At 34.9% G+C, this 21832-nt stretch overlaps 1 protein-coding gene across 2 annotated transcripts in view; it reads right to left on the bottom strand.

The window, feature by feature from the left end:
• PIK3C3 (phosphatidylinositol 3-kinase catalytic subunit type 3) overlaps positions 1–21832 on the bottom strand; it is a 52661-nt gene that overhangs the window by 15312 nt on the left and 15517 nt on the right. For both annotated transcript variants that reach the window (XM_015848239.2, XM_015848240.2), the window contains 14 exons: positions 21724–21816; positions 20947–21132; positions 19610–19764; positions 18795–18882; positions 17601–17668; positions 15646–15751; positions 14748–14864; positions 12928–13059; positions 11119–11247; positions 10700–10769; positions 10016–10080; positions 8397–8481; positions 6828–6902; positions 1510–1678 (listed from right to left, as the gene is read on the bottom strand). In XM_015848239.2, coding sequence (XP_015703725.1) covers positions 1510–1678; positions 6828–6902; positions 8397–8481; positions 10016–10080; positions 10700–10769; positions 11119–11247; positions 12928–13059; positions 14748–14864; positions 15646–15751; positions 17601–17668; positions 18795–18882; positions 19610–19764; positions 20947–21132; positions 21724–21816 — 1538 coding nt within the window. The remainder of the gene's footprint in view (positions 1–1509; positions 1679–6827; positions 6903–8396; positions 8482–10015; positions 10081–10699; positions 10770–11118; positions 11248–12927; positions 13060–14747; positions 14865–15645; positions 15752–17600; positions 17669–18794; positions 18883–19609; positions 19765–20946; positions 21133–21723; positions 21817–21832) is intronic.

The raw sequence follows: 21832 nt of genomic DNA on the forward strand, positions 1-21832 counted from the left end.
TACAAACTGAAAAAGATGACAAACACAAGTATGTGAAATTTAACTTAGCAAAGAGGTTATGATTTCACCATACTTCGCCAGAAGGCATATCTGAATAGGTTGGCATCAGCATACAGAACAGTTAAGAGGTAAGCCATTCCTCTCTACCAATTATTTTCCTAACCCATTAAGCAAGTGATTATGATCATTTTTAATTCTAGCTGTTGAATATCATACTTATTCTAATACCAATGTTATCCTTCTATGTTAAAAGCCTTGAAAATGTATATATAGAACAATTTAAAAATACTTTCCTATTATCTTGAACAAACATTGGAGAGAATAATTACAACTACAATTACAAAATTAAAATGAAAACATACTAATTTGCAGTTTAGTTTTATTAAAAAATCACCGTTATATTTCATGCTTAACTATGATCTCTGTAGCAAATAGCTACAAAAACTAGTTAATGCAATGAATAATCCTTCACCAATATAACAGACCCTTCTACTTAAACAGTTAGGTTTAATCATCAAAAACAACTCTGAATTGTCAGAAAACTAACAAATACAGTATTATCAAAGAATTTTGAGTAGCATTTAGAACCTGGAATACATGTCAGCTATTCTGACTGTTCTCTTAACTTATATGTATCATTTGCCAATATTGCATCATTATTTTTCTTTCTGCTGCACTACTTTTAACCTATTAATAGGGTACAAAAAAAAATCCTTATTTTTACTTCATTTCACTATTAGCAGGAAAACTACCTGCATCTTTTTTTTTTTTTTTTTTTTTTTTTTTTTTTTTTGTGGGATTTCATGCACTTTTACATTCTTTTCATACAAGTTATTTTTTCCCACATATTTGGAGGTTCATCTGGATATTGACGGAAGATGTACTTTAACCACTGAGTCAATCTTTGGCCACAAGTGTGCTCACCTGCGTTCTGCTGAAACAAATCTAAAAGAGTGATTTGCTTGCTTGTAAGTAAAAAAACTAAAAAGATTAAACTTGTTGCAGGTATCTACAGAAGCTACTAACTGACTTGACTACTGTGCACAGCAGCTTATAGTTGTCCTGCAGGACCTTCATCCAGTTAAGTATATGTATGACATTCTCAGGGGAAAGAATTTGATTGTGATCACACTGATCTAAACTGAAGCAGGGAAAAGAAGCAAAGCAGCAAACGATTTAAGTGGGTAGTTACTTGATAAGGAGTAATTACAGAAAAAGACTGCCTAAGGGCAAAACAACATCCAAAATACAAGATACAACTTCATACCCCACAGAATTTATGATACAGCTGTTGAGATTACTAAACAAGCAAAACAGTGGATCTTAAGACAACCACATTCAAGCTCCCCATTATACGAGCTATTTTCATTCCTATATTTCATATTAATTCCTGTTTGAATTAGGAATGTAGACAGGTTTTGATTTTTCAACATAAATATCTTCCCCTATTTGCTTACTCTTCTGCTTTATGTTAGCTCACATAACTTAGCATTGAAATAATATTGATACCTGCGGAGATGGAGAAAGGCTGTGTAGCATTGCTTACGGAACTCCTGGTACTGTTCACTCTGTGTGCCTCCCATGCCTTCCACCATCTCCTTATTCAGCTTCATCGGGGGAGGTAAAGGTTTAGGGTCCCGGCCCAAAATATACCCAAAGTCAATATGGAATAGTTTCCCTATAAGACAAAAGGTGAAGTAATTGCTTACTTCAGCAATTCTTATCATATCAAATATTGATAACAAACAGTAATAAAAAACAAATAAATCCCAGGTACGATTTCTAGAAGATAAAGTGTTTTTAATAAACACAATTCACTGCTTTCTCGAAGGTTTATATGGATTGTACCTTCAGCTAACAAGTTGAAGCTAACAGACTTAAAGCTAACATCTAATTCATTCATAACAGTTAAAAACAAACAAACAAAAAAACACTTTGCTTCTTAAGAACTTGTTATCAAATAAAAATATTAATATACATACTAAATTGTTTTTAGTATTCCATTTGGCTGCTGTGGCGTACAATATGTTACCTCAGTCATATGTTAATTTTACCACAGGGAAATAAGAATTATGGTCCTAAAATCCCTTCTTTGAATGAGGTTAAGATTATTAATATTTTTATTTTTTTTAGCATTTTTCATATTTTAGTTAACATGACTACCATATCAAGCTTGTTTTGAATATGCTGAAGTTTCTCCTGCATTTTCCTAATAGTAAAATACAAATTACTGCATTTGAGCTCTACCCTTCTCAGATCAACTATGCCTACAACATTACTACAGCACTATCTTGACAAAAAAAATTAGATACATCTCATTCCAAATCCAGGAGGCAACTTTTGTACCTACTTAGCTTATGTGTACTTAGCAACAAACAGGTGTTAGCAATGTTAGTAAAAGGCTGAAGGGCAAGGGAATAGGAAGACCCTACAGAGCAATCTGGACATACAGGATTGCTGGGCTGAGGCCAAATGGGTAAAGTACAAGACTGCGTGCTAGGTCCTTCACTTTGGCCACAACAACCCCAGGAAATACTAAAAACTTAGGATGGAGTGGGTGGAAGACTGTCTGGAAGAAATGGACCTGGCTGGAGGTGTTGGTTCATGCCTGGCTAAACATAAGCCAGAAGTGTGCTCAAGAAGGCCAATGGCATCCTAGTTTGTATGAGGAATAGTGCTGTTAGCAGGAGCGGGGAGATGTTTTCATCTCTCTGAAAACAGCTCTGTTGAGGCTGCATCTTGAGCTCTGTGTTCAGTTTTGAGCCCACCATTACAAGAAAGACATCTGTCTGTCCACATCACTGAATAACGGACTCCATCATGAGAGAAAACTGCTCGAGTTCTGTCATAAGCACTCTTCAACTCAAGAAACAAAGTCCATCATGTTCAGTTTTCTAAGAGAGATCATGAGGATTCTTAATTAGCAAACTTTTTTTTGGCATATCTAATTTTGCTAAAAACATCCATGAATAGTGTTTCCACACTGTTACAGAAGTTAGTTCACAAAAAGAAATATTAGAAGTTTTCTGAAGTAGACATTGATATATACAGACACATCTCCACTGCATTATAAAAACTGTTTCATTAAGGAGTCTGGGGGAGGGTCTGTTTTCACTTCACTTGTCCAAATCTGTCATAATGAAGAGCTGAGGAGTCAAGGGACAACAGCTGAATAAAAGAATAACTCTTCCAGCAGTAATTAAATCTCTTCTTAGTTTGCTCTGGAGATAAGGAATAAGAGGCACTAATTAATAACAAATTAGTAACTAAGGTGTATCTGAACCACTCAAAAACATTAACATGAATGTTTGTGAGCATACATCAGTTCATACAGAGAATCACAAACAGAATTGTAGGGGTTGGAAGGAACTTCAGAAGATCATCAACTTATACCTCAGTCCTAAACACGAGGTATATAAATAAAAATAAAGTATAAGTTGAGGCCATATTTTATTATTGTCATAGTTTCTCTAGTTATGGTTCAATATTCAGCAAATTTTTAGGCTATGACTAAGAATATATACCAAAAGTTTTAATCTGAATACATCCAATATATTTAGTACATGAAAAAGCTGTGGAAAAGACAGTAAAGGTCCTGGTAAATGACATGAGCCAGCAGCACATAGGTGGAGCTGAGAGGGCCAACAGTATTCAGGGCTGCACCAGAAGAAGGGAGACCTTTATAAGTGAGCTTATCAAAAGGAGGAAAATTGTATTTTTTACACAGATAGATGTGATAGGACAAGACAGAATTGTTTAAAAGTAAAAAAGGGGAGATTTAGGTCAGATGTTTGGCATTTTTCATCGAAAGGGTGGAGAGGTGTTGGAACAGGCTACTCAGGGAATCTATGGATGATCCATCCCTGGAGGCCAGGTCACATGGGGCCCTGGGCAACCTGATCAAATGCCAAATTTAGCGGTTGGTAGCCCTGTCTGCTGTAGGACGTTGGAACTACATCTATATCTGAGGTCCTTTCCAAACCAAGTCATTCTAAGATTTCATGATATTTTAATAACTACTGAGTAAGGTTTTTCAGTCCTGAAATACCTTAAAAAAATTTGCGTCGTCATCACTTGAGAGTCTCTGGAGTTACATAACTCGATTGGTTAAAAAGAAAACAAAAACAAAACAAAAGCTAACTTGATTTCAAGAATTGCTCTTCAAATTTTATGCCACAGAATAGATCAAATTGCAACGGATCTTCTAAAGCACATCTCATTCAATTTCACTGCTCAAGTAATGCCACCTAGATCAGTTTCTTCAGGACCACATCTAAAAAGCATTTCAATATATCCACAAGGATGGAAACTTCTCAGCAAACTCTGCCAGGGCGCAGACACCTTCACTATGATTAATATTTCATACTACATAGCAAGGTGTTTCTATACAATTATCTGTAAATTGATTTATTACAGCTCCTGAATGACTGTTACCAAACCTATGATATTAAGCCTTTCAAAAATAAAAACAAACAAACAAACAGAAAGGGAAGTTACTTAAAATAAGAGGTGAAACAGATCTGATCCCCTGAGACACATTTCTGTAGTGCTAGAAATAAAAGACATGGATTTATAGTTCAGAGATACTCAAAAAATTCAACTGTTTAAATACAGACAAGTAGGTATGTACATATGACCATACCATTTAATAAAGGTGTTTTCAGCTTACATTCCTCAAGCTGAGAAGTTAGCTTTCCCAACTTACAATGTCTTGATTCGTGCGAGAACAAAGGTAGCAAATGAAAACTGCAAGCTCTGAATTTACTGTGGATGTGCACTGCCCTCTGCTGTTCTGTTTAAATTCTTCCATTATGACAAAGTGAGCTACAGAGTAGTTTCTTCCTAACGCAGCTTTTCCTCTAAAAAAGCTAAATTATTATCAGTCTGACTATGCAAACAGTAACTGTAATAAAAAGTATTTTCTATCCATATTCATATAAATGATTGGGACTTCTTGACAGATTTTTAAATGCTCATTTGCACAATCGTAATCAAATAAGGGAAAATATATTTGCTTTAGTTGTTTTCCCACAAGCTTACTTCAAGATATTCTACCAGAATTAATTTCCAGCACTTTCATATGAAGTACTCTGAGTCACTGTAACATATGCTTCAGGCATACTATAAAGCCATTCATGTGGATATGTCTCTTTTCCACAAATAAGATATTTATACTTTTCTCATTCAAAAGATGTTTTACTTTACTATAAACAACATCTAAGTCTTCTTCATTAGTAAATGAATATATTTAAGGTATCAAAACACCAACAGAAGCTATGTTTCAAAAGTAAGCATGCTTACTAAGCACTGAAACAGAAATTCCAGGAGATAGTTTGCCGTGTTGATCAACCTATCTGATCAACCTAGAATTCCACCTGAAAGGCCAGGCTGGATGGGGCTTTAAGCAACCTAGTCTAGTGACAGGGGACTGAAACTATCAGATTTTTTAATGTCCCTTCCAAACTAACCCATTCTATGATTCTGTGATATATCTCACTGAATGACTATTGCTCCCTCAACCATGAATTTGTAAGAGGTAGGACATTGAGGCTTTAATCCCTTCTATGAATAGCTGGGAAAAATAAAAACCCAGCTTCAGCAAGGCTCTGGATTGATCCTAACCATCAGTTAGTCTGATAAAATACTTGGACTTTTACTTTTCAGAGGCTTGGTTTTCTAAAAATAAATAAATAAAAAAACAAAACAAACAAACAAACACAAATAAATAAAAAGTTCATAGGCAAGAAAAAACTTTAAAGTGAACACTGCTCTGCCAGGTTTCATGTGGCATTCCCAGTTCAGGGTTGCATTATGTTTCCAGTTTCTTAGAAAAACATCTGAAAAGTTCACAGAACCATTTCTTTTATAAGCAAGTCAAATTAGAGAGAATTATCAGGGATATCTCAGGGAAATTATGAAGATTATGTCTAATTCCACATGACTACTCATAACACTTGCCTTAACATCTACTGTATTAGCAACTGTGTACATAAAATACTACAATGCATCTGGCATGAAATTAGTAAATGTTGAAATAGCTTTCAATTCCTATTTTTCAGATATCCTAACATGCAATTTAACAATTTAATGACAATTGTTTGATAAAGATCAATTTTGATACTCCGAGTCAGAACAGCTACCTACTCCAGCATTCCTTTTTTCAGCTTTGAATAAGTTTTTTTTTTTTTTTTAAATGAAGTATGATTTTTGTACAAGTTTAAGATAACAGCAACAGGTTAGGTTAGTTCCTTAGGGAAAGGCAGACAAGTTTTACCCTATCCTATGGCCACAATACTTTCAAAAAGGTGTCACTTTTTGTGAGTGAGTATAAAAAATGCCAAAGTAGAATACAAGACGGTAAAATAAACCAAGTGAAATCTGTACAGAAATCCAGTGTTTGCAAACATTTTTGTGTTTAGAAGAATTCAGACTTCAGACACAGAAGTTGTGGTTACACAAACAATAATACCACATACCAGCTAAAAGTTATTTCTTGCCTAATTGGATTAGAACCTGCTTAATCTACTTGTTTCCTTACTATTCATCTGTCACATGATTTTCATTAGGGGGTTAGAACTAGATGATCGTTTATGTCCCCTGCAAACTCTTTGATGGTTCTATACTACTAGCACTTTAAATTTAAACTTAAGACTTAATGAATCAAATGCTACCTTAGATGAGACTACTGAAAGTACAAGAATATATTTTGACCTCCAACACTCAGAGGGTTCAGTCCACAAGGAAATTTGAGCCAATACATTTGAACGTTACCCACATACCTGAAATTAAACAAATGTCATAAAAATATACGACTAAAAGGAATTTACCTGTTTTTGTTAGTAAAAGATTATCCAGATGTCTGTCTCCAACTCCAAGGATATAAGTAATTACACAATAACCAGCTGCAACAAATAAATTGTAAGTATCAATACAAGCACCTGTTCTGGAGAGCAACAAGTTCTAAACAAATAACAACAGCATATAATGCATTCTTAATTTTTACTCACAACCAGTACGCCACAGAGGATTAGAAGACATGGAAGAATAATCAAGATTATCAATAATATGAATAACACATAGTAATAAACTAAAATTCAGACTTACTCTGAAGCCCAAATTAAACTTTTGTTACCCAATTACAGGCATAATATATATATAAAAAAACTATTTCTTTCAATACTTGGATAAAGATACTTCAAAGCACTCTGGGCAAAATAAATGCCCACACTTCAACCTTTTAAAGATATTTATCAAACTGTAAACAAGCATTAGATATTGAAATGAATAGGATTGCATATGTCAGTAGTATTTACAAGTTAGGCAGAAAGATAGAATGTGATAAATAAATTATAATTGAATTCAAACTCATTTCTTCCACTAACTAACCAGAACCATTTTAAGAAGTTCTAATGACTGCTTCAGGAAAAATAAAAAAGACAACACTGTGGAGTAACAATTGGATGACATTTTTTGTAGGAAAACTCTGTCTAATTTAATGGACAGCAAACATGCTTTCACACTTCTTTTACACATCCATTTACTGAACAAAAAATACACTACCACGTTTTCTTTTTATGCAAATGGAATAAGAAATTAAGCAGTGTCACTCAAGAAAGAAAAAAAAAAATCACTTGCTTTACTCAGAAATTAGAACCTTCTACCACAAATACACATGATTAATTACTGTACAAATGTTTTACAGCTCCCTGAACTATGAAAAATCTAACTGATGAAATAGGGGGACCAAAGGTAAGAGTACTGCTAGAAAGAAAGGCATTTTTAATTTCTAATCCCTTCAAGGAGAAGGAGAGATGGCAGAGGAGTGAAACATATATTGCATGTCTAACTCAAAACTGCTTTTTTCATTAGTCAATGGCATTCCCTTTTGAGGGCTTTGCAGACTCCTTGATCATAACAGGAAACAAGAGGAAATATTTTGCAATACTTCTCTTGTGTACCCCCCCTCCCCAACCCCAAAAAAGGCACTAGGTGAAAAGAAAATCCAAATTCCCTTACATTATCTCAAAAATCTATGCACTGATGCTAATTACTAGAAAAACTCCTGGCTTCTAATTCTACCCAGAAAGCTGCAGGAACCCTGAACATTGCTGTATTCCTGACAAATCAATGACTAGCTTTTTGTCCATTAGAATCTTTCAATTAAAAATGGATGCTAACTTTAATAGCAAAGCACTTAATGACTGGTCTGCTGAATAGACTTCAGATCTCATTGGCTATATAAACAAGGTCTACCCTTGCTACAACAGAGGCTCTGGAAGCAAGCAGATGTATAGTCGTCCAGCTGCTGACATCTAAATTGAAGTGCCTCAGTAACTCATCAACCCCAACCATTATATTTTAGACAGAAAATTGCCAGTTGTAGTACTGTCACTTACCACAACTCTTAACATATGTGTCCATCACCTCTGCACTTATCCCATGAGGTCCAGTCTCACTGGGTGCATGCTTCCTAAAGAAGTTCTAGAAGGGAAGTCATAAACACACTTAGCTATGCTGTAGGACCCATAACATGATCTTTATAATTAATAATTCAAGATACAAAACAAGACCACAAGTAGCCAGTAGTTGACATCTTAAGCTAACAGCCACCTCCCACTTCTCATCAAAACTAGCAAGATACAATTTAATTCAATATTGCTATCTTTGCTTTTTATCTTAATAATCATAATTGTACCCTCAGCAGAAATAGATCTGAAGTTTAAACTGAAATGCAGATCTTTAAAATAGTCTCAGAAAATAAATAGCACAATAAGGATATACTTCTTAATAACCATGAATCCAAAAGTATTTCCACAGGGATAGGTTTGTGACAGATCAGAAAAAAAAAAAAATCATACTGAACCAAATTCTGTGAAAAAACAGTCTGGGACAGCTAGTTAACTAGCTGAACATGAGCCAGCAGTGTGCCCAGGTGGCCAAGGAGGCCAATGGCATTTTCACTTGTAAAAAAAGTGTTCTCTGCAGGAGGGAGGTGATCAACCACTGTTCTCAACTCTGCTGAGGCTGCACCTTGAAAACTCTGCTTTCAACAGCAAAGCTGGCTTGGGGTCTGGAACACAAATTTTACAATGAACAGCTGAGATAACTGGGATTGTTTAGTCTGAAGAAGAGGAGTCTTAGAGGAGACCTTACCCTTCTTTATAACTACCTGACAGCAAGTTGTAGCAACATGGGGGTCAGCCACTACTCTCAGGTAACTGGTGACAGAATGAGAGGGAACAGCCTTAAACTGTGCCACAGAAGATTATAGGGAAAAAAACAGATTATAGGAAAAAAAATTCTCAGAAGAGTGGTCAGGCACTGGCACAGGCTGCTTAAGGAGGTCATGGAGTCATTATCCCTGGAGGAGTTAAAGAAACATGGAGATGTGGCACCTGGGACATGGTTAATGGGTATAGTGGCAAGAAGTTCACAATTGGGCTAGACGATCTTAGAGGTCCTTTACAGCTTATGCTATGCTTGGAACTGCACTGATTTTTTGTCTGACACTATTCAATTACATGTCTCCACTTAATCTGATGAATGTTACAGAAAATTTGCTCCAAAGCATATCGTGCAGTATCTATACATCCACCATGAATGGAAATAGATGTCAAAAATTAAATGGACAAAATGCTTCATTGTTCAATCTAAAAAACATTACTACATGCTTTAACAAGGCATCAAAACAACTGAGTAAGCAACAGAAATATCTCAGAATAGAAGAATACATAAATACAGGAAACCTACAACTTCAGTATCTCAGCTAAGATAGAGTTTAATTATATATATGGTGTTACTCTTAGGTCATGAGACACTAGTGGTGATTAAAGTGTGTTTTTCTAAAGCAAAAAGAAAAAAAAAAAGTCTGGTGCATTTGAAGTCTGCATCGGTCTTCTAAATGGCAGACAAAAATCAGTGGAGAGACTGTGAAGACTGATGCATAAGATCTAAGGCTGCAATTTACACTGCCTGATGAGCAAGTAGAAGACTTAAGAAGTACTACATCACATACCTGTATACTTTCCTCAGTAGCAAGAACTTCTGCAACTGGCACTGACTGAATAAACTGCATGAAGCCTGTGAAAAAACAAACATCAAAAAATTTGAGTGCATAGACATCTGAAGACACTTTCTAAAGCATTTTGGTTGAAAAGCATCACTAACAAATTAATTCAACTGCTTTTCACTGGCAGAGCAAAACAAAAACAGAACACTTACTCCCCCCCCCCCCAATTTTCAGGCCTCAATAATATAACCACTTATCCTAACTCCAAGTCAGGATGGAAAAAGCCTGTTTCAAACTTTGAAGAGAACTTAATAACACCATCAGTGCTTATCCACAATGGATCTGAAAGCACAGCCAAGTCTGATTTATTTTGTTGTTTTTTTTCACCCCTCCTGTTCTTGCAAAGATCAGTGGGAGTATTCACTTGATTTGTCCAAGATCATGCAGTAAGCTAGCATGAAAATGGTATCTGGAAATAGTCTAACGTTTCACATATCACAAATTATGGAATACTGTCATCACTTAATTTAGTTACTTCAGTAATTTATAAACATTATCTGACACACTTGAGCTCTTTTTTACAGAATGCTGTACACTAAGTAAGATATCTATGTCACCAACAGTCAATGTGGGAGGGAAAGAAAAACTCTTCACAATACTGTATTTTAAGAAAACAAAGAAAACTCATACCATGTTTTGTACTAGTTGCCAGCACTTTATATGGCGTCAGCTTCAAATCCAGGTTTTCTTTCCTTAGCAGCTGGGATGGAGTAGAAAGAAATATTAAAGTAAGAACAACAAAAATCAGCTATGTTTCAAAAATAATATTTATTTTCAATGATTTTCAAAAATCATTGATTTCTGAAGTTCTTCACTGAAATCAGTAATGAATAAAGGCTGGTCAGAGAATTTAAAATTTTTAATACTAATAGAATCTAAAAAGATCTATATATATTAAAAAAAAAAAAAAAAAAGGAATCTGAGGTCATAAAAACCCTGAAACATTACCTACATCAATATCCATATTAGCTGCACTAACAGTTTTTACTAGTCTTGCTGTTGAGAACAATCTAGAACTCAGAAATGCAACACAGGATGGTAACCCTCACCTTATCCATAAGTGAAATAATCTGAAGAATAAGTTGATCTTGACGTAGATCATCTCCATGCTTAAAAATTACAGGATATTTGCCGCCATCTTCTGTCTTGAAGAATAACTGAGCAGGCATTAAGGCACTCTGGAACAGAAAAATCTACTGAGCTGGCTCAAAGCAGCATTCACATTAACATCTTAGTACAGCACATTTCTAAAATGTAAATCCTTGTTTACACCACTATAAGTAAGTGAAATAGGCAAGAATAAGGCATAAGGTACAAAACTGATTTACATAAAATTCTCCTTGGTTATTAGTAGTATGGCAGCAAGGACCAGAAGTTACTCAATGTTCCACAAACCTGGCATAAAATAAGCAAATTCAAAATCTTCTTAAAGTAGTTAACTACTGTTTAGGAATCAATTAGACCACGTCAGTCTCAGTTACCAGAACTCTCATCTCAGTATGTTTGAAATAAATAAATAAATTAAATCCCCTCCAGATCTTCATTGCTAAACAAGAAAAATGAACAAAATATAAAAGATACACTCCTTCCCTAAATGCCACCCCCCAACCCATGCCACTGAAGATGAAAGGACAGAAGGATTCAAATTGTTTGCATGCATTTAATTCCAATCAGCATGAAAGCACTGAACAAAAAGGTCACAACAAAACAAATTTTAACTGACCGGATCAAAAAGAGACAATTATAGGATAAACATCAAAGAAATGCTACAGGCAAGTCATCTTTAAAAATTAACTGCTTCCTTAATCTATTTAGTAAAAGCAAAAATGCCATTTTACATTGTCGTTAGTGAAAATCAATTTAATTGTTTGCTGTTTCTTCAAATAAAATGGATTGAAAGGGATCAATTTCCTACATGAATAATTTCACCTACTGCAATTGAATAAGTCACTTTCCTCAAAGAAGAAACAATAAAAATCCAGGACACTGTTTAATATTTAAGCAGTTATATTATATTTTCCACATGTGAAACTTTTTTTTTAATCTTAAGGCAAAGTTCCATAAATCTGCCATGTGATGTCCAAAAGCACCAAAATTAGTCATTCATCTATGAGTCTGATTTTTTTCCTCAAAGCACAAGATTACTGATTAAATGGAAATCGGTAACCATTCAGAATCAGGACAATCAAAGCTATCTCTAATTTGACAACAAGTTACTAGAGCATGTAGTGGAAGATGAGGACTCTTCAAAGGAATAGGTACATTAAAAAAAAACAACAGGCTGATGGGGAATCAAAGTTAGCAAATAATTATGGAAGGATGTTTCTTTAAGTTGACAGAAAGTAATGCATTCCACAATCCTTGAAATTTACTGGTACAAATAAATCTACAGCCTACAACATAGGCTGGCAACACTGGCTGCAAGAACAGCTTTGCATCTTTTCTCTCATCTTTAAAATTAGCACTCAAACTGCTGGTTAGAAGCCTGTCTAGTAAAACATATTCTGGTCAAGTATATGGTTTGAAGTTAAATTTACAGGGAGGTACCGCAATCTGGCCAGCGAACCACTTGCTGATTTAACCACTATTGAAGTTTTGTACATAAAATTTTACCCATTTCTAAAGGAGAACAGTGTTACTTAATAAACATTATCAGTTTTAAAGAAGCTGCTTGAACTTGGTGCCTGAGAATACTTCCAGAAAAACAAACAAACAAACAAAAAACATTATTCAACCACTCTAAGAAAGTGTTACAGTTATACCTTGCCTTGACTAGATCAGACCATTTCAACATTACAACTGATATTTCTAAGTGTGCTGGTCATAGCTTCTATTTCAGCTGATTAGATGACATTTACCTTGAAGAGTGTGGCTTTTTCAGGGATTATTCCTTTAATTTTCACCTGAGGTTCCAGAGGAAGAGGAATAAGTTCCATATCTGCTAAATTCATCTTCTCGTTATCTGCTAACAATGCCTGAAGCCTCTCATTCTAGAAGAAAAAGAATCAAATGCTTGTTTGTTTTACTCAAAGCACACTTACTAGGTACACATAAACAACTGAAGTCTTTTAACAAATACTAGCTACTAATAAATCACTGACTTTTAAAATTCCTTATGTTTTGAAAATCAAAGCCCTGTCGTTTAGTTTGAAAAAAGAACATCTCACAGAACACTACCAAAGCACAGTATGAGCAGACAACACATTCCTATGTGAAAAACCCTCACTCTTTTAGTGATTATACCTTTCTTATATAGTATGTATACATGTACATAGCACAACCAGAAATTTCACAGAAGTGATACAAGGCATAAACGTTTCATTTTCCTGCACAAACATACCCTGCAGATAAAGAAGATAGTGGACATTTACACTGAAAACTCATGTTAAAGAATAAAACTCATGTTAAAGAATAATGGTATACACCAGAGAAAAAGAAAATAAATGTACAGAAATCACATTGGAGATCCTGCTCCCTCCCCATACCTGTCAATACACACAGTATTTTTAACTAAAAAGGGTGAAGTATCTAAGAAGGTACTTATGACAGAAATCCTTTAACTCAAGGCTATCAGTTCCCTTTCAGTTATACACTCATCTTACAAAGGAATAGCTTTTTGATTTTTGCTCCCAGAACAAAGTAAATCTTGTTAGTTGAATTTCTTGATTTTGTTACACTGGCATAAATTCCCTTGCACACAAAAAAAACTGAGGGCCTGGTAGACACTTTGAAGCTAAGAATGTTAATGGTATTCTGGGATGTATTAGGCACATTGACCCAAAGCTCAAGGGAGATAATCCTTCCTCTTTTCTCAGTATTGATGAGGCCACACTTGGAGTGCTGCATCCAGTTCTGGGACCCAGATCACAAGATAGTCTTGGAGAGAGTCATAGCGCCTGGCCACAAAAAAATTAACAGAGTGGATCACCTCTAAGAGAAAAAGCTTTGAGAATTAGGGCTGCTAAGCCAGGAGGGAAGGCCTCAGAATGGATATTATTCACATACAGAAACACATGAAATGAGTCTAGCTATCTTGGCTGCTCCTCTCTTCAGTGATGCCCCCTGCCACAATAAGAGGGAGAAGAGACAAATATACAAGCATAGGGAGCATATATCTGAATGTCAGGAAACAGCTGCCCGCTGTGAGGGTGACTGAAAAACAGATAATACTGTTTAGAGCCCTCTAATCTTGATAAGATCAAAAAGCTATACAGACATAGCCCTGAACAAGCTATTAAAGGGGGTACGTTTGAGAAATGGGTAAGACAAGATGACTTACTGAGGTGCCATGCAAAGTCAGTCATTGCGTAATTTGACATTTCACAACAACCACACAACAGTTCACATCATCACAAAACCAGCACAACATCTGCTCCCTTCTTATGTCTTCTGTGACTTGTGACTCCCATACCAACTCTTATTATTCCAATACTTTCTTTACTTTTGCCATAGTACCCCGAGACTTTTCTGAAGGGGCTTTTTTCCCCCCACTTTTTCATAGCACTTTATAACTTTGACCCATCTAATAATCCTCTGGGTTTGCCTGAAATTAGCTGAAATTGTGTTAACAGACAGTTGGAAAACTGTTACATCTCAGTGCTAAGAATTTTTCATGAAAAGCTAACATTCATGCTGTTAATTCTTACCCAGAGATAAGTTTTCTAATCTCTTTATTTACCTTTTTCTTACGATTCCCGCTTTCACGCTGCACTGCTTTCATTACATGAACCAGCCGATCCACAAATGTCTGCTGAGCTGCCAATAATGAACGCATAACCCTGACAGACTTATCACCCTAAGCGAATTAAAAGAAACAAAATTAGTTTTTTGTTCCATAATTATCTTACCTAGAAATTATTCCTGTGGTCTTACACTTTTGGACTTGAAGAAGTAAGCGAATAAAGATCTATTTCCTTTCCATTCAGAACATATTTTCTGTAAAATACAATCAAAATCACTGCAACTGGCAATTAATTATTTGACCTACAGGTGTATTTTAAGTTGTATCAATAACTTTACTTGTGAGCAGTCATGCATGACAAACTTATATTCATGCAACTGAAGTTAGTAAGAGCAAGCACACAGAACATTCTTTAAAGCCTAAGACTCAGATTCAAAAAGCATTTTTAAAATGAGAATACAAAGCATAAGACATTGAAATCAGGAAAGACCACATACCTGCTAAAAAAAAATTATATACATATATATATGCATATATATATAGAGACTGCAGTTCATAAAAACTTTTGGTTTTGTTTTTTGCCCTACATAACCCTCTGCTGAAGGCAAACAGAACAACCATTTTTCTGACTTTGAAGGACAGGCTTCTTGACTCAATTTAAATTTTGAAAGACTATAGTGACTGCTCATAAAAGACAGAAGATTTTAGAATCAGCATGTTACTAACGGAAGCAAGAAATATTTAGGTAGCCCTTTTAGTTTACCACAAACACTGAAAGTTCAAGCAAAAGTGGAAGTTTTCTACATTTCAATAATTGACATGACAAAGTGTCTTCTTTCTAGACACATGTCTTTTTACAGAATGACTAATAAAAAACACTATGTAAAGGCATTACCTTTAGCAAAGCTTGACTGAATCTTCTCATAACATTTAAGTACATTTCATGAGTCTTTGGGTCCCTCTGCTGAGTGTCTTGGTCTTCGCATTCCACAATTACATACCTGCAGTATAAAGAGAACTCAAGTTAAAGAAGCATCAGTCTACAACATATTTTAGTGAAGCCAAAGCCCTGTACTGTATGGATCTGAAAACAAATTCATTCTTGAATGAGATTGCAGGTGTGCTCTCCAATTCATAATTACAAACGCCTACCTGGATTAAGACAGCCTACCAACACTTTTGAGGTGCTTCACTACAGCAAACATCTTGTCACTTAAACAGCAAAATTAAGAAATGATAACACTCCAGACAATCACTGTAAAGTGCTGCCAACATCTACAGCCCAGGCATCATGCAAACTTCCAACTCAAGTACACATTAAAAAATCCAGCAACAGTAACAGAAAGTATATTGATACCAACATAGCAAACTCTACATTTCAAATCAAGTTCTCACTTCTGAAATTATTATGTCGGAACAAAATTAAATAGGATAATTTCAGACGGTTGTATTGTAACTATCAGTATTTTACTTCAGTGTAGTAATTACTAATATGGAAGACTGTGTTTCTTTCTACTCATAGCACTGACAAGCAAGCATAGCTGTGCACAAAAGATTTTTTTTCTATTTAATATCTCAAGTTTTATCTGGAAAAAAAAAAAAAAGTAGAGATGAAAGTCTCTTTTCAAACACTGCAGTGTTTGAAGCGACTACATGTATTTGTCATGTTTCTTTTCCTCTATATTTACCTTTTCATATGGTTAGGGGGCTTTCTGTGAATGAGCAACACTATTCTCAGAGTCCTCTTCAGCTAGAGTTCAAGAATGCTACGCACACTACATGGGGTTGTTTTTGTCGTTGTTACACACTTCAGTTTTACACTGATTTCAGATCACCTTTAATATGGTATAACATAAATTACAAAACACCCTGGACATCTATGTTAGATGATGATCTGGAAACTGCTGCTGTAACTAAAAAAGAAAAGAAAGGAATTTGCCTGTCAAAAGCTCAAGTCAAAAACAACTCCCTTTTTCTACAAATCAAACTTCTCTTCTTTCCTCCTGAAAAGAAGGAGCAGAGTCAGAAATGTATATCACCAGTTCAAAAGCAGTTACAGGCATCCACATTTCTCAGCTGTACAAAAAGTTGCACAGATAGAAGATTTTCATTGCAGATTCAGTTTATTTTCCTTAAGTTCTATCTGCTTAAAGAAATGTTTAATTTTCTTGTTCACACTGACATGAGAACTCTACTAGAAGTATTTAAAAATTGTATGTGTTAAACTCGACTAGTCTTATTTACAAAGACATACAAATATTAAGGGATGTGTAAAGCATTCTATGCATTTTCTCTGAAATTCATTGTAAACCACTTCCAAAACAGTTTCTTACAGTGGTTAACACCATTACATTCCTAAAGTGATAAAATTAGATTGCAGTGGTATGATCACGAAGACAAAGATCTTTAGTCTGAACACTAAAACTTAATAGGAAAACCGGGTGCAATAAATATGTTATTATCATCTTCATTTGGTAAAACAAAAAAAACAAATTATACAATTTCCCAAATCTATGTTAAAACAACACTTGGGTAGGATTAACTGTAGGCACAGTTTAAGTACAGTGATAGGAGAGCTTCAGAGCAAGTGAACGACGATGGAGGTTTAATTTTCAAGAGTTGTCAAACTTTTCCATTATTTTAGGTGTACACTATGTACATAGTCAACCACATTCATGTACATGTCGCTCATTCACTGAGTACTCTGTTCAAATGTATATTGTTTTAAATAGACTACTACATCCTGACAGAAGTGGGGGGCTCTCAAGCTGAAAACATGTTTTCCTGTGCATCTTCTGGGCATTAGAGCTTTGGTTTAAATTATACATTGAAAAATAGTTTACTACGTACCAGTATAAGTAGTTTGCCAACGTAGAATTTTTGCATGCTCGTGATATCAAGAAAGTGCAAAGGTCTTGCTGTGAGGGATTTAAGAAAAGCAAAATTACTTAACAAGAAATCTGAACACGTCAGTAAAATTTAGTTAAGGAGTTAAGGAAAAACAGCAAACAATGCACAGACATTTAAAAGATACATTCCCTTCTAGAGGTTGAACCCAACTCACCCTACAGTTAAGTTATTATCTTTAATTTTTACTTGGACAATCCCAGCAGTAAGCTGTAAGTAAAAAATTCCTACTAAAGTAACACATTTACCAACTATAGATCTTCAGCATTAATTTTCTACGTACAATACTTCACACTTGCCTACTATGCAATTTTCCAAGTGTGACATTCAAGCCTATAATGTATTCACTACCTAGTTTGCATCCAGAAAAACTAACACTTATTATGATGTTCTACATCTCCATTCTAATGAATGAATCTGTAGAGTCCACAGAGCATTTAGCTACTTATCCAAGGCATAATAAGAAGAAATCTGCATATCCTTGTTCGTATGCTTCATTTGAGGATTATTTGCTACTCAGTTCTAATACCCAAAAAGACAAATTTGTAAAAAGGAATGGACTTTTTGTTCAGACACCAATCATCTATATATCAGATAAAAATTAAACTTCTCCAAATTGTCTTTACTTTGTATTTTTCCCTCCCTGTAGTCCGACTTTTATTGATCAGTTTCTACTTTAAACAGAAGAGCAAAGTCCTTGGTGGATATAAATTCACAGTGTCCTTAGGTTAATAAACAAGAAAAAAATGCCAATTTGGCTAAAGGAAGAACACACTGCAGATATTAAAAATATTTCGATAACTGTTTTCCATTTTAAAAGGAGCTTTAATACAGCTCAAACACAATCACACGATTGTCAGTATCTAATCAGCATGTATTGTCTTTGCAGTTGTCTTGTATTTAATAGTCATCTGCTATCCTGACCAATTCAATGCTCAGTCCCCCCCTTTGAATAATGTAACTAGAAATTCACATAAGCTACTGCTTTGTTTGATTTTGTTTTTAAATTTGCATTTATATTGTTACAGCATTTAAATATTCTGCACACTACAACAGAAAAATCCCAAAACACACACACAAAAGAACACACTAAAAAGCCTCAATCATCACAACTGCAGTGTAAATCACTTGTCTTACATCAAGGTTCTCATTGTCTGCAGGTTCCTTCGTTTTTGAAGTTAGAGGTGGTGAGGAGACAGATGGAATAGGAGTCATGATCTGGGAACTGTAAAAAAGGAGAGCATGTAATTGCCATGATTCGAACTTCTTTCATAGGGGACAAGAAGCATGCAAGGAAATAACAATGCAATATAGAACAATAAACTCAGAAAATTGTAAAGGAAGTATTTTTACAGAACTAGTAAATAAATAATCTCAACACTGTTCCAGAACAGAGTGGCAGCTTTAATCACTACTGCTCCTGAAAACATCAAAAATCTGTGCCCAGTAAGTTACAGAACTTATGGCTGTGCAGGACATTTAGTCACATCCATTTTATGGTTTTGTTTCAGCTTCCACAGAAAATATGCAGACATACAGGGGAATTTAGCAGATTTCTTTACATTCATGCTTTTTAAAAATGTTTTTGACTAAGTTTCTAAAACAGAACACCTGCAAACACTCAAATATGGAATGCAATCACATACAGTAGACAAATCCAGTGTTTGTTAGGTCAAATTATTATACAGTAAATTTACGTAAGTAAAAGGAAGTAATCAAAGACCTCTATTAATGTCTAAGTGTCACTGCAGCATGCATCGCAGTATATCTACACTGCGGATCAGCAGTAGAATCAGTGAAAAGGAGAATACTTGGAATATGGAAAGTACACACTAGTGGCACAAGTAATTAAGACACTGAAGCTTAAGACTTGGAAATCTGTTATACATACTCACAGGAACTTCAGGAGACTTCTGTTAACCAAATTAGTTTGAGTCTTAACAGCTTTTTACCTGTCTATTTCTGTACCATTAGTTCCAGATGTTGTCATGCTTTCTGACATTGAACCTTGACTATCCCTCTTGCTAGGTTCCAGTCCATTTTTTATGTCATCAAAGTTTTCGTATTTCAATGCCTGGACGAGCTGCAGCAGGTACATCAGTAAATCCTCATGGAGGGAATGAAAAAAATAAAAGAAAATTAATTCATAGGATATGTCAAAGCTGCCTAGATTTCAGAATTTGTAATAATAGAAAAACTTGGTCAGAATATAAAGAAATGGAATAGCACCTCACCAGCAAATAATTTACAATGAAAGAAATGGTCTAGGATGGAGTTAGACTCCCAAAAGAGTTATTACATCATTACTTCTTTGTTACTCAAAGTGTTAATCAATTAATTCTTTCAGAGAAAATATGCTTTTAAAGTATACTTTAGTTAAGCTGCACTATTTGCTTCTCGTGTTCACAAAATAATTTCAGTTTACAGCTTCTAGGAATGATACAAAAAATTGGACCACAGTACCAAGAAACAATCTTTCCCCATCTCTTCTGTACAGTTTTTTTGTTTTGTTTTTAATTTTATCCTTAGCAATAAGCACATCTGATGTATTACTGAAAGAATTTTAATCACTAGTTCTTTATAATTCGTTTCCTCTACTATTAAAATTTCTGAGCAGGATTCAAAAGTTTTGTGAAATGGGCCCTTCAAAGGTAAGGCAGTAGGACCTTGGCCACTGAAGAGTGCTTTCTAAGATTGGAGAGGACTGCAGTCCCTATTTGAATTCCAACTAATTGCCAAGAATTCAAGATCTACAGTAGTCTATTCACAGTTTTGTTGGCTTTTTTTTTTCTAACTGTTGAAAATAAATAATCACAATCTAAACTGATTAGCATCTATTAAGTTGACTACACATGCAGTTCACAGCTCATCACATTCTAATCAGTATAAAATTGGAATCAGCTTATTTCTGTAGATGTTCACCTACTCATTTTCTTCATGAAGTATATGATGATGTACTGCTTTAACGTACAAGGCAGCTGGAAATATTTTAGTTTGGCGTACTTCTATGAATGTTAACATTCAAAATACATGATGAGTTTGGGGGGAGAACACTCGTTTTAAACAGACAAAAAAACAAAAAAAACCAAACAAACAAAAACAAACACCGACTGTTCACAGTAATACAATTACCAATATGGTGAATACCATATACCAATATGACTTCCTTCCAAAAAAAGCCAAGCAACAACATGTCCATTGCTATTATTTATTTAAATGCCTTTGAAGGTAAGAAGCACTTGCTAAAAACACTGTGTTCCAAGTTCTGAGATGACAGAACAATGAATACCTCATCATCAGCCTGCTGAAGTCTAGCAACAGCATATCGTCGTACTGTTGGATTTGTGAAGTGAGATGACAGAAGTTCTAAGGAGTCCTCCACATCCATTGGTTTCCACTTGCCCAGTAGCTCCAGTGCTTGCTTTGCCTCTTGCGGTAGGTCCCAGTTAACACATTTTAAGAATTTTGTCAAGGCCTGGAAAGAAAGATCAAACAAATCTACTTAAGAAATTAATGTTTCACATTAAGGCAAAACTAGATTTGAACTATATTGACATAAGCATAGATCTGAGAAGACTAACTGACATGTGACAATACAGCACAGAATTTTTTAATGCATCTTTAAAAATCTGTAGCTATCTCTAAGTAAAAAGTGAAGTCAAAGGTTACTGCTCTACCACCATCATCAATGGTGGTAGCCACCACTGGATTGCTACTTACATAATGCAATTCATTTTTTTGGTATGCTGCTATATATTCTGGTAATACGTAATATTAACTCTTGACTAAAACAGGATGGACAAGTAATTTCTATTTATTTTTCTTCATCACCACTAGTACTTTTAGCTGTCATTCTGGCTTTATAAAAAACTACTGCAATAATAGCTAGATTCTATGATTTACAGAGATTTTAATTTTTAACATCAAGTTTCCGTAAAAAAAGTTAAAATCACGTTAATTAGCTACTGAGGCACTGAAACTCTGTATCTGCAACTGAACAACACTAAAATCAGTGCTAGATCAAGTGTTTCTTGCACTAATAACCCTTCCAAATACTTAAGCTTACCTTCTCCTGGTTAGTAAGGTAATATCTGAATTTCCAAACTAGATCTTGTTCCTCATATGTTAGCTGTTTTGTTGGCGGATAACTCACAATGATCTATTAGACACATAGT

Source organism: Coturnix japonica, chromosome Z (genome assembly GCF_001577835.2).
Source record: "Coturnix japonica isolate 7356 chromosome Z, Coturnix japonica 2.1, whole genome shotgun sequence".
NCBI classification, from domain to species: Eukaryota; Metazoa; Chordata; class Aves; order Galliformes; family Phasianidae; genus Coturnix; species Coturnix japonica.